The sequence below is a fragment of the Phaethon aethereus genome (genome assembly GCF_964289735.1).
Source record: "Phaethon aethereus genome assembly, chromosome: 28".
Classification (NCBI taxonomy): Eukaryota; Metazoa; Chordata; class Aves; order Phaethontiformes; family Phaethontidae; genus Phaethon; species Phaethon aethereus.
The window spans coordinates 2,537,338-2,551,497 of record NC_138604.1 but is presented as its reverse complement, the minus strand read 5'-3'; the positions used below and the strand labels follow the sequence as shown (position 1 = coordinate 2,551,497).

The 14,160-nt window shown below is 49.3% G+C and overlaps 2 protein-coding genes across 2 annotated transcripts; both read right to left on the bottom strand.

Moving 5' to 3' along the window:
• LOC309414261 (uncharacterized protein) lies at positions 1–1,500 on the bottom strand (the record flags this gene model as incomplete). The annotated part of the gene is made up of 1 exon (XM_082011558.1): positions 1–1,500. The coding sequence occupies one exon, from the start codon at positions 1,498–1,500 to the stop codon at positions 1–3; it is 1,500 nt and encodes a 499-aa protein (XP_081867684.1).
• Positions 1,501–4,874: 3,374 nt separating this feature from the next.
• LOC309414260 (uncharacterized protein) lies at positions 4,875–6,404 on the bottom strand (the record flags this gene model as incomplete). The annotated part of the gene is made up of 2 exons (XM_082011557.1): positions 4,875–6,008; positions 6,050–6,404. The coding sequence occupies 2 exons, from the start codon at positions 6,402–6,404 to the stop codon at positions 5,008–5,010; spliced, it is 1,356 nt and encodes a 451-aa protein (XP_081867683.1). The 3' UTR covers positions 4,875–5,007.
• Between the last annotated feature and the right edge of the window lie 7,756 nt (positions 6,405–14,160).

Here is a 14,160-nt window from a genome sequence, read left to right as displayed (position 1 = left end):
TTACTTCTGGTAGGTGGGGGGCCAGTGGCAGGCCATCTTGGTCTGATGGGACTCAATGTTGGGGATGACAATGGGGCATTTCTGCTGCGTGGACTGGCAGGACCCTCCACTGCCCCCTCCAGAGCCGATGATGATTGTGTGGCCCGAGGAACCGCCACTGCCACCACTGGATCCTCCACTGCAGCAGCCAGACGAGCCACCTCCTCCATGACCTGAGCTAATAATGATCTTCTGGCCAGATGCCCCACTGCTACCGCTGTATCCTCCTCCCATGCCGTAGCTGGAGGAGCCCCCACTGCAGCATCCAGATGACGCTCCACTGCTTCCACCTCCAATGATGATCTTTGCTCCTGAAGACCCACCACTGGATCCTCCACTGCAGCATCCAGAGGAACCCCCACTACCTCCACCTGCAATGATGATCTTTGCTCCTGAAGACCCACCACTGGATCCCCCACTGCAGCATCCAGAGGATCCCCCACTACCTCCACCTCCAATGATGCTCTTTAATCCTGAAGACTCCCCACTGGATCCTCCTCCCATGCCATAGCTGGATCCTCCACTGCAGCATCCAGAGGAACCTCCACTACCTCCACCTGCAATTATAATCTTCCCTCCTGAAGACCCACCACTGGATCCCCCACTGCAGCAACCTGATGAGCCACCTCCTCCACTGCCTGAGCCAATAATGATCTTCTGGCCTGAACCCCCACTGCCACCGCTGTATCCTCCTCCCATACCATAGCCGGAGGAGCCTCCACTGCAGCATCCAGATGACGCTCCACTGCTTCCACCTCCAATGATGATCTTTGCTCCTGAAGACCCACTGCTGGATCCCCCACTACAGCATCCAGAGGATCCCCCACTGCTTCCTCCTCCGCTGATGATCTTTGTTCCTGAAGACCCACTGCTGGATCCTCCACTGCAGCATCCAGAGGATCCCCCACTACCTCCACCTGCAATTATGATCTTTGCTCCTGAAGACCCGCCACTGGATCCTCCACTGCAGCATCCAGAGGATCCCCCACTGCTTCCTCCTCCGATGATGATCTTTGATCCTGAAGACCCACCACTGGATCCCCCACTGCAGCATCCAGATGACCCTCCACTGCTTCCACCTCCAATGATGATCTTGCCTCCTGAAGACCCGCCACTGGATCCCCCACTGCAGCATCCAGACGAGCCACCTCCTCCACCACCTGAGCTAATAATGATCTTCTGGCCAGATGCCCCACTGCCACCGCTGTATCCTCCTCCCATGCCGTAGCCGGAGGAGCCCCCACTGCAGCAGCATCCACCTCCTCCACCGCCAGAGCTGACAATGATCTTGCCAGAGCTCCCGCTGCCCCCGCCATAGCTGCCTGAGCCCCCACAGCAGGAGGAGCCCTGTGCCTGGTAGCTGGAGGAGCTGCCCCCATGGCAGCAGCATCCCCCGCTGTGGCATCCACTGGACTGGGAGGACGTTTCATGGCAGCCTCCGGAGGATTGTCTGGAGCACATCTTTGAGCAGTGAACCTGCAAGAAAAAGCATGCTTTTCACTCAAGAGCAGCCACTGTCATTTTGAGAATTTTCCGCAGCCAGAAGGACCCTTGTACAGCCCAACGGCATTGGCAGGCTGTCTCCAGAACCAATGAATTTCCTTTCTTCTAAGCACTTTGTGGTCCATAGATCCCAGCCACACGCAGAGCCTTTTGCTAACAGGAGATTAGCAGATTGGTGAAGTTAATCAAACCATCATTTAAAATCTTTTATTCCATAGCTGTCCCATCTCCATCTCTATACTGATGAAATACATGACTTTCAGTAGCATGGGATGAACTTGCTTCTGCTGACATCCACAGGAGATGTAAATTCAACAAAGCAACCTTCCTGCCCTTCCAGCCACCACCCACCAGATGTACTTTACCAAAACATATATGTTTGGCAAGCATGAAAGTAAGAGAAGAATTGCTCCCTTTGGCAGAAATGGACTTACCTTCTTGGCTCTGACAATGTGTACCACGGAGCAGAGCTGAGCGAATGCAGCACTGTGAGATCCAGCAACTTTTATACTGTTTCTAGTTTTCCCAAGTGGGAAGTGAGGCATCCAAAGGAATGGTGGTAGGTTTATTTACCTACAACAAACTGTCCTCCTGTTTACAACAAACTGTCCTCCTTCAGCCCACTTGTCCTGACTCATCGAATCCGATCAATGCCTCTCTAGTGCATCACTTCCTAGGCTACCTGCAGCTCAGTTGCAGGTATCACGTGTGAGCTCAGCTCCAACGGTTGACTTTCAAGGTCGGATTGTGGGGCTCCAGCTAGCACCCTCCACTCGAGCTGGGAGATGCTGCTGGGGTGGTGACTGACAGCAGAAGGGGCTGTGGAGACTCGTGTTTATTGTGTGTTACAGACTATGGAGATGTCCAGGGGAACGCAGAGGGCTGCACGGGCTAGGACTGCTATTGCTGGGACAGCAAAGGAATCATAGAATCATAGAATAGTTTGGGTTGGAAGGGACCTTTCAAGGTCATCTAGTCCAACCTCTCTGCCATGAGCACGGCCATCTTCAACTAGATCAGGTTGCTCAGAGCCCCGTCCAACCTGACCTTTAATGTCTCCAGGCATGGGGCATCTACCACCTCTCTGGGCAACCTGTGCCAGTGGTTCACCACCCTCATCGTGAAAAATTTCTGCCTTATTTTTAGTCTAAATCTCCTCTCTTTTAGTTTAAAACTGTTACCCCTTTTCCTATCGTAACAGGCCCTGCTAAAACGTCTGACTCCATCCTTCCTATAGGCCCCCTTAAAGTCCTGGCAGGCTGCAGTAAGGTCTCCCCAGAGCCTTCTCTGCTCCAGGCTGAACAATCCCAGCTCTCTCAGCCTGTGCTGACAGCAGAGTTGTTCCAGCCCTCTGTTTGTGGCCTCTGGCCCCGCTCCAACAGGTCCATGTCTCTCCTGTGCTGAGGGCTCCAGAGCTGGACGCAGCACTGCAGGGGCGTCTCCCCAGAGTGGGGCAGAGGGGCAGAATCCCCTCCCTCACCCTGCTGGCCACGCTGCTTTGGATGCAGCCCAGGACACGGCTGACCTTCTGGGCTGTGAGCGCACATTGCCAGCTCATGTCCAGCTTTTCATCCACCAGTACCCCCAAGTCCTTCTCGGCAGGGCTGCTCTCCATCCCTTCATCCCCCAGCCTGTGCTGATACTGGGAGTTGCCCCAACCCAGGTGCAGGACCCTGCACTTGGCCTTGTTGAACCTCATGAGGTTCACAGGGCTCATTCCTCAAGCTTGTCCATGTCCCTCTGGATGGCATCCCGTCCCTCAGGCGTGTCAACTGCACCACTCAGCTTGGTGTCTGCCTGGACTCCCACTCACATGTCTGGACTTCCCCACTATACCAGTGAAGTTTTGTTTGAGTGCACCACTATGGACAGTACAGAGGTGAGGCAGGCTCCTCCGGGAGGAGGGATGATGCCTATTTTACAAAGGAGTTGAAGTGTTGCAGGTAGAGGATACCAAATCCAGCATCCACCCTGTGTTATCAGCATCTTGATGGATATTAACCGAAAGGATGAATTCATCCCAGTCTGGGAGATGGGTCTGGCATTTCTGAAGAAGCAACAAGATCTGAGGATGTGCTGTGCTCCTGCTCTCACCCTGAGAGCCTCTGATACGTGGCTTCCGGCTTTCTTGGTCCTGGGCCATTTCTGGATGCAGAGACGTTCAACAGCAACGTTCCCACCTCCTTGAAGCAGGACCCCAAACTTTGTGTCAGCACTGTGCAGGCAATGGCAGTGTTCATGCAGTTCCCAGTCATTGGTATTTTAGCACCCTATGACTTTCCATAATAAAATCCCAGGCAACTCAGCTGTTCCAGTGGTGGCACTGGCTGGAGGAGCTTGTCCAGACGTGTTTTGGGGGCCCCCAAGGGAACAAAGAGAGGACAAAGGGTAGAGGGACATATAAACATGAAGCTCTTTTACCTGCTACAGGTGTGGGTCACTCCTGTCTCTTCTGGGACACTTCCAGGCATCTGTCATCTGCCTGACGTAGAATAGTTCAGGCAGAGAAGGTTTATTTTCCTTTCCCTGCTAATTGCCAGAATATACCACATCAAAGAAATCACTTCCCATAGGGAAACTCCCTCTGAAGACTCATACCTGGAGCTGTGTTTTATTCCTGTGGGAATGAGGAGATCCCTAGTTGCTCCAGGCTTAGCATCTCAGCCCTTGCAACGGGCTTTCTGAAATTCTGTCCCTGCTGTGGCTCCTCTAGGGGTTCAGAGCTGGACTAAGGGTTGGAGAGACCCCTCATTTCTCTTCCACAGCTGCTTGGTGCAGCTGTGAGCACCAAGAGCTCCTGCACCATACATCTGCAAGGGCCTCAGCTTCACACCTGCAGTAGTACCTTGTAATCCTTTCTACTACAGGTTTTGCATCTTTTCTCTCCTAACACATTTAAAACTTCCTTGGGCATGGAATGCTCAACCATGAACCAAAATTGCATGATATTTTGATGAGGTAGAGAGACTGCAATGTTTAACTTTGTGGTACCTTATCTGATGGGCAAAAGTCAGGATCGTGAGTAGCAACAGACATTAAAAAATGACCTAAGAATATTTAGTGAATTCAGCATCTCTTCTCCAGGTGGGTTTTCAATGCACTTGTGCTCCGGAGCTTTATTACAACAGCATCAGCTCAGAATAAAAAGCATAATTGAAATAATGCAAGCATCGTGGTATAAAGCAAAATCCAACCACTCAGACACTGAAGCTCTCTAGAACTGCAAGTTTTATTGTCTTGTGCAAGCACTAGAAAATGAAGGCAGATAATAGACATATGAAACAGCCCTGGCTGGAAGTTATTGATACACAACACCAGAGGTTCTGGTCAGCTGGAGAGCTGAACAGAAAAATCCCAAGGAAGAGGAAAAAGGAATAATGCAAATATTCTTGAATTTAATAGAGAAAGAAATGAGCCGTGTTTGCATCTTGGGCTTTCTTGATCTGAGAGTCCCTTCTGCAGACACTACTTGTGTTTAGTCTGCGGTGGCCAGGAGATTGGCTGAGTCTGCTGTTGGATGGACAGACCTCCGGAACTGGACGAACCACCTCCACCACCACCTCCTCCTCCTCCTCCTATGCTGCCACCTCCAATGCATATGGGGCCTTGGCCCTGGTGGCCAGAACTACCTCCTCCTCCTCCTCCTATACTGCCACCTCCAATACAGATGGGGCCCTGACTTTGATGGCCTGAACCACCACCTCCCCCTCCACCACCACCACCAATGCAGATGGGGCCTTGGCTCTGGTGACCAGAACCACCTCCACCACCACCACCAATACAGATGGGGCCTTGGCTTTGATGACCTGAACCACCACCTCCTCCTCCACCACCACCACCAATGCAGATGGGGCCTTGGCCCTGGTGGCCAGAACCACCTCCTCCTCCTCCTCCTATGCTGCCGCCTCCAATACAGATGGGGCCTTGGCTTTGGTGGCCTGAACCACCACCTCCCCCTCCACCACCACCACCAATGCAGATGGGGCCTTGGCCCTGGTGACCAGAACCACCTCCACCACCACCACCAATGCAGATGGGGCCTTGGCCCTGGTGGCCAGAACCACCTCCTCCTCCACCACCACCACCAATGCAGATGGGGCCTTGGCCCTGGTGGCCAGAACCACCTCCTCCTCCACCACCACCACCAATGCAGATGGGGCCTTGGCCCTGGTGGCCAGAACTACCTCCTCCTCCTCCTCCTATACTGCCGCCTCCGATACAGATGGGGCCTTGGCTTTGGTGGCCTGAACCACCACCTCCCCCTCCACCACCACCAATGCAGATGGGGCCTTGGCCTTGGTGGCCTGATCCACCTCCACCACCACCACCACCACCACCGCTTCCTCCATCAATACAGATGGGGCCTTGGCTTTGATGACCTGAATAACCACTTCCTCCCCCTCCTATGCTGCCACCTCCAATGCAGATGGGGCCTTGGCCCTGGTGGCCAGAACCGCCTCCCCCACCTCCACCAATACAGATGGGCCCTTGGCCCTGGTGGCCCGACCCGCCACCGCCACCTCCCCCTCCTCCACCACCACCAATACAGATGGGACCTTGGCTTTGGTGCCCTGAACCACCTCCACCTCCTCCTCCCATGCTACCACCTCCAATGCAGATGGGGCCTTGACTTTGGTGGCCTCCACCACCACCACCTCCTCCTCCTCCAATAATGCAGATGGGTCCTTGTCCCTGGTGGCCTGACCCACCACCACCTCCTCCACCTCCTCCACCTCCTCCACTGATGCATCCTTGGCACTGGTGGCCCGAACCTCCTCCTCCTCCAAAAGAGGATGATGATATATGTGCCTGGTAAATAGCACCACCACCGCTGCCACAGCCGCCGCTGCCTCCTCCTCCATGGCAAGATGATCCTTGGATCTGGTACCCTAGAGATCCTCCTTCACCACTGCTGTGGCAGGATCCTCCTCCACCACCCCCGTGGCATGAACCTCCTCCGCCACCGCTGCCATGGCATCCACCAGACTGCTCAGAGATCCCTTGGCCATCACCCTTCTGCTGATGGGAACCCATTGTCCCAGGCGTCGGGGAGTCCTCCAAGAGAAAGTAAAAACAGGCCTTAGCAAACCCAGGGGGGGAAGTTCATGTTGCTGTGCCTCCCCATCCCCTTCGAAATGTAGGCCGATATATAACAATGTCTTCTGTTCCCTTTTTCCCCCCATCCACCTCAGATAGCTAATGCAAAAGGGTATTGTCAACCTCAGGAATTTATAAATTAAAATGTTTACTAGGAAGGACTGGGAAGTTTTCAGCTCATTCCATATCCCTTGATCAGGTTTTCTACAGGACCTCCTCTATCCATATATAACTGGTCTTTTTTTTTCTAGGACAGCTGCAACTGTAATCATTCCTTAATGATACCTTCTCGCAGTAAGTTGTCAAGAGTGGCATGCCACTGCAAGAGGTACACAAGGCTGTGGTACACCAGAGTTACACTTATCTTAGTGTGGTTTGGGAATTTTGAAAGGGCTGTAATGCTTGGGGATAAGTATTAATATTCCGTGTCATACAAGAAACAAAGAACCTGGGCCATCATTTACATAACAATAACTTCATTGCACTTTGAAGTTCTTCGATCTCTGTTTCAAAAGAGCACAGTGACTGTTTTATTTCTTCTTAAAATTTGGAAGAAAGAGGAACACTCAGTGGAAAAGATAACAATGCCCCCCTCCAAAAGCACCTGTACAAAGCTTTGGCGAATGCTCTAGGTCACCGCTTGATGGGTGCCTGTACCCAAGGCTGAAACCTACAGGGATGCTGTGAAGTTTGAGCACTTCTTTGGCACTTAACCCCCACCACAGCCCACATCCTTGTCTGTTGGCAGTTGTAATTTGTATTCCTCTGACAGGCAAGTGACAGCTCTACTAATGGAAAACATCTATAGGTCAGCTGAGGGCTGAGGTGTCCAAACACACCAGAGAAAATGGTTCCTCCAAGAAAAAAGGTGATCAAAAGAGAACCTTTTCCAATTTAGATAAAAGTCTGGAAAATGAGAATAGACTCCCATTTTGTATTTCAGCTCCTTTGTTTCCCACTTTTTGCTAAGTACCTGCAGAAACTCTTCTTCCTGTCCTTTTTCTTAAGACTTACATTCCAAGAATATTTAGGAGCTGCCTGTATACAGTGGTATCACATGGTGATGGGCCCAGAGAAATCAAAGGGGCTCCAAAGACCATGTTTTCTATGTCCCAGCTCTCCCCGTTTTTTTGTGTGATTAAGTAATCCCACTCATTGAACAATTAGAAAAAAAAAAAGACTGTAAATAAGGACAAATTTTTGGACTATGAGACTCAAAAGCCATATTCACTCCCACCTTTTCCAATTAGCCAAGTTAACTTTCATCAGTAGCAGGAAATATCTTACCGTGTCCCACGGCACGAACCAGTGGAAAGAAGTCAAATGGAGTGAGGAAACCTGGTGTGTGAGAACTTTTATATAGTATCTAGTCCTCCTCTTGGAAAGAAATAATGATTGATTTATTTACCAGCCAAACCCAACCACAACTACCCACTTACTTGGCATAATCTTGGGCTTGTCATTTCTGATTGATATCTCCCTTCCACCACCTCTTTTGTTTTCAGCTATGTTAAAGTCATTGGATGGCTCCACCTACTACAGGTAAAGTGAAGAAATGGGTAAAAGCAGACGTGCTCATGGATTTTCAGAAAAAAACTGATTTACTTTCACATCTCCCATATAGAGGGGTCCAACATTCCAGAAAGGAAACATGAGGGGGGAAAGAAGAACTTTTGTCTTTTATAGACATAGATAATTCATCTCTCATTCTAGAATACGTTTCTGAGCACCCAGACATGGCTCTGGCATGTCATTATATTGTGTCGTAACTGGCAGATTAGTAGGAGTACATGACATGTTTCTAATGACACCCACGTTACTGCCAGGGGCTGTAGGGACACACATTGGACTCTGGTCCAATGAGTAGTTTAAGCTCCCCAAAAGACAACACATGCCTACAGAGGCAGAGACTGAAGTGATGCAAATCTGGGAGACTCTACATGATTTACAGCCTTGGAGGATTTGACCTACAGAGAAATGGAGGAAAGAAACCCAAACAGCCAAAGAGGCAGTGAAGTGGTCTTCATGCAGACTTGCAATGGTGTAAGAGCACCTGGGTTAGCACTGTGGCCTTTTTATTTTTAACCATGCTGGCCTGCAGAGACCTCAGCCCAAGAGCAGAGGGGCCGGCTGTCCTCTCTGACAGTTAGGGCAATGAGCTGGTGGTGCTGCGAGAGCACAGCCACCACATCCCGTCACATCGTGGGAGTCATCCACAGCTATGCAGGCACTGGGAGAGCCATCTTTGCCCTCAGGGTGGTGGACTGTCATAGCTTCATTGGTACTTCCCAGTGTTTTTGCTTAGACTGTGCCTGGCATAGCCAAGGGACATGGCCAGCTTACGTAATTTTATCTTTAAGGAAAGTCCAAAAGCTATTTCGTTGCTATGTTCACTCATGGTTATATACACAATAGCAGTGAGAGATGCTTGGATGCTCTGGGTGTTGACTGCATTGTCATAGGCAGAGTGAACGTGACAGAAAAGGAGCAGTTTTGAAAAAAATTCAGGGCAATACTGGGAGTTGTATATCCAGTGGGCAGATAAATATGCAAGAGGCTCTCTTTAAACCTCTCAGGAGCATATAAAAATAGGGGAAACCCCTATTGTTGAGAGAGTAAAATTTATGGCAGGCTGCACACAATATTTTGCTACACTTACTCACAGAATCACTAAGGCTGGAAAGGACCTTCAAGATCATCAAGTCCAACCCATTTACTCATGGGTAAATTCATGCTACAAAACTTACAGGTATAAGGGGTCATCTTTGCCATTACCCTCTTGTGGCATCTCATCCCTTAACTGAAAGGGCCGCAGGGGAATTCACTCTGGATATACAGTTTGCTCACGCTTTTTGTGTCTGTCTTCTGCCCAGCTGGAATCATTACAAAAAGTAGCAGCAAGTTCCTCCAATAAAACCCTCCAGCTCCAGGCAAGCTCTTAAGTGTCAGTGCTGGGAGGATCTTTCACTCAGATATAGCTGATTGAGGCAACCATAGCTTGCTTTATTGTTTCAGAGCCATGCTTCGCGACAGAGAGCCGCAGGCTGTGCCACTCATAGTCTCTGATAAGTGCCTCCTTCCTTGCTTTGCCCATGTGCATTTCCTGCCCTGGAGCATGAGACCTGCTCAGCCTTATCTCATCTTCACACTTGCGCCTCTCGGATGATGCTCCGATGCTCCGTCAGCCGTACCTGTCTGCCTCGCCGAACCCCTGCCCATGGCCGCCCTCCTGGGAGGAAGGAGGCATTTGCCATTGGTGGTGGAGGACAAGGGACCCTCTCTCCAGCACGCAGTGCTCTGTTGAAGGCTCTGGTCTGAGAGGGAATTCATGGGACAGCTGCAGGGTTTTGCCTGTAAGAGGCCCAAAATAATATTTCCATTGTCTATTAGAAAAGCCTGTGGAAGTCTATCAGCCAGGCTGTGTTTTCACACACTTGTAAAAACATGTAATTTGCAAAGCCATGTTCTGGGTAGAAGAATATTCATATCACTAATGTGTTTTCTTTTCTGCTTTTATCCCAGCAAGGAGACAGATGGTAACTGTATGATGTGTAAAACAACGAAACTGAACAGCAGGCTGCAACCTTGCCCAGGAGCCAAGGAGAGTGACTGAGGCAAAATATCCCCCTATAATTATTGATTTTTATAAAAAGCTTGCCAAAAACACTGTTTGAGGAGCCCAGATGCCGTACCTCAGTATGTGGTGTCCCTTGTGTTGCTCCCAAGTGATCCCGCACAAGGTACTCATGCACATCTGGCTGCTTGAGAGTATGCGGATGAGCATCCAAGTGGGTAGAGCCAAAGAAAGTTAAATAAAATAAAAATCACCTCCCCTTCCCACCTGGTCTTTCACTAAGGTTTGGTGCAGTATTTCCTACAATATGACTGCTACGTTTACATCTAGAAACACCCAGCTGAGACCATGCCACTTATGTGATGGAGGCACAATCAATCACAAGTAATGTCAAAGCCCCTCTGTGGTGTGCCTGGACTGGGGAGGTAAGTAGGGCAGGGAAGATAGATGTCAAGGGATTCACTGTTTGTCTGAAAACCAAATTAAGGGCTGTGGTTGTAGCATATACTTAGCATATCTAGAACAGCTTGTTTATCTCTGCTATTAAGATCAAGGGTAGTCAGGATGCAGTAGTAAGAGGTTTAGCATGTTCTGGCACATAAAAGAGGAGTCCTGGGATTTCAGGTATGTGTGCTGGGGAGTGGGGCATAACGAAGCTGGATTTGGTTGCTCTAAATGAGGTTTGTTAACTTGCCTGGGTAGGTCAGAGCAACACAGAGGTGCTGGCACACGCTGCTGCTTTGTTAAAGGACTCATTGCAAGCAGCAAAACAGTAGTAGCTGCAACCTGCTAAGAAAGAGCAAGAAAATCAGAATTTGACACCATATTCCTGCATTTCAACAGCAAAGTTAAATGCTCACATTAACTGAAATTAGCTTTACAGCTAGTCTGTCCCAGGCTGAGCTAACTGCAGTCTTTCATCTGTTAATTATAAAAGTGTTTTGCTTCCAACCAACAGCTCCCTCCCACTACTGAAGGTCCCTTTTCCCAGGGCTATCAATGGGAGTTTTGGTACACAAGACTGGAAATCAGACAAAGCAGAATTATGTCCCCATTTTATGCATAGGCGAGAATGATTTGGGAAAGTCTCAAATTTGGGACTTCAGAGCTTTAAAATCTCAGCCTAATGCTTTATCCCCAGATAAAGCCACACATTGCAGAGGCAGAGCTCCCCAGCATTTGGGGGTCAGAGCTCTCTTTTTCTTTAAGTGATTTAATGTAGAGACCCCAAAGAACACTGTACGCTGAATATTTTTGTTCACTGTGAAACACAGTTTGTAGCTACCAGAGCTGTACCAGGAGGGTGGAGTATAATTGCCACAGAGGCATACGTGTTCTCATGACGCATTTGCTCGATACCTCCTGATTATATACTCTGCGTGAGTTACGAAAGAGGCGTGATCCTCACATCTATCCCGATTGTACGAGATGGCCACGCTTCTGCTGGATGATGGGTAGCAGATGGGCTGGATGTTAGTGTGACCAAGGCGCACCGGAGATCTAGCCAGTTTCTGAAGCCCTCAGATTATTTTCCATTTAATCCTCTATTCCAGCTGTGCTTTTTGCATGTCACAGGCTGGTGGGTAAGGATGGAGAGGTAAAGACAACATGGCTGGTGGGATGGAGGATCACCTTCTGTTCCTTGATGTAAGGTATCTCTAAAGACTTCAGTTTCTCCCTCACTAGGTTAATATGGAAAAATTGTGATTCTGTGAATCTGTGAATATGGAAAAACATTTAATAAAATGGCCTACTGCACAAAACACCTGCGATGTCCAGCATCCCCATATGACATCCACCGAGGCACTGTGGGACGCTTGTGCCGGCGAAGTGGACACAGAGCTTGGCACACCCTGGGCAACTCTCAGGGCTATGGGAGCATGAGGTCTCCATCTGCTCCAAGCCTTTAGGGACTGGGCTCAGTGATCCTCGAGAAGGGCAGTGGTTCATGAGGAATATTCAGAAGAGATTTATCTCTTCATCAGCTCACTGCCACCAAAGCAAGACTGACCCACTCTCTGCAGACAGGCAGCCTGCCCTTGCTGCCAGATGACTTAGTGATGCAAGATTTGCTGCTGGGTATGACAGATGCCCAGACAGCAGATGCAATGTGTGTCGTCAATGGCTGATGGTCCCTGGCGGTGGCGAGGATTGATGCCATGCTTTGTTCGGGGTGGTGGCCCCTGCTCTGGTGCAGTCAGCACCTTCGTTCTGAGGACACGGATCCACCTCTACTGAGCAGAAATTGCCTTTCTCCTTCCCATAATATCATTTCCTTTTCACACCTGTTTCCTCACTCCCCATCTCTTCCGACAAGGCACATACTGCCTCTCTACCCACTTAACCCTTGGTGTCAGATGGGTGCAGGAACTGGAAGGGAAGGATTATTTTTAATCTGGAAGTCTTTCTGCCTCCACCCCTCAGGTTCTGCTTCTATTTTGGGGATCAGAGCTTTTAATCCTTTCCTCTCCTCAGTGCCAGCTCTTGCCCCAGGTCTGTTTGAGAAGAGAAATTGCCCTTTTGCCCTTATTACGATACCTAACCATCTACGATCTTGGCTTGGGCTCTTTCTGCGAGTATTTCTCCTAATTTCAACATGAGGCTTGATTTGTATCTCTCTGCCAAGGAATGTGGACACAGTGATGATGAGGTTTGAGCACCCCAGCAAGAACAGTTTTCCCCAATAATTAATATACAATGGCTTTTAAGTTGAACAGTTAGTTGTCCAGCTGTGGCTTCCTTTCCTGGTTTCACTTTCATCTCGTCCCCACAGTTTGCCACATAGATTAAAGCCATGGGCACACCCTGTTCTCCATTTTCTTCTTTCCCCCATCTTAGTTCCTCATTCTTCCAAAGCTCGTTGGGAAATTATCGGTGCTACAATGGGACTTTGGGAGATACAAAATAGGATGACTTGGGCCTGCCCTACTGGTAGCAACAACATCTGCCCAGCACTGCAGCTTTGCGATGGCGTGAAGCAAAGCTCCTGCCAACACAGCTTTGTCTGGCTTTAAATCGCAGCACATCACAGAGGCTACATCAAAGAAATGGAAACATTTTGATCTCAAGGACAGCGGCTCTGTTTAATACCTGACGAAATTTGGCGGTGAGCATGCTTGGAAGCTACGCTGCATGTGGAGTCTGCTGGATACCGAAAAGCTGATCACCTCAGATGGTTTTTAGTTCTCTAGGTTATGTATGGAAGTGGTGTACTTCGCCTCACACCTATATCAAACTTAGATCACAGGATAAATGCTCTACCAAACAAAAGAGGGAAGATACTTTTTCGGTTATTTCATTTTTTTCAACCAATATTTGCTGAATGTGATAAGAAAGAGCAGCATGGACAAGCATAAGTAATTGCTTTTAAATAATTGAAATGTCTAACATTTCTGAAAAATTGGAAGACCATTTTGAAAAAAAATTATACACGGGTCTACTTTTTTCTCTGGCATACCTCAACATAGAGACAAGTCTTACCAAGTCAGATAGTGACAGACAGATAAAGGAAAAAGGAGGATAAGTCAAAATTGAGCAACAGCCCTGCTACATTAGACACGCAGATTTCTTATCACACCCACAGTCTCATCACCGAGAGATTTTGTAATGACAGCAAAGTTCGGAGCATGAAGGGGAATGTGATGAAAGGCTCTGCGGTGCTGCAGGCACGGCGCCCACCAACACCACAGCTGACCTTCCCCTCCGTGGCTCTGGTGCTGGCAGCCATGGGGTGAGACAGACCCAGGCACGAGCTTCATGGCAGAGAGCGACGAGGAAAGCAATGGCGCACCCCATGTGAGAGCCTGCGTCATGGGAAGCACCCGGCTTCTGAAAGCTCATTTTTAGTTTGTTTGCACACACACAGCACCCAGGAAAACCTAGGCATAAAGCAACCTAAATCCCACAGTAAAAAGCCACTACCTTCCTTCAAACGTGGATCTTTGGCC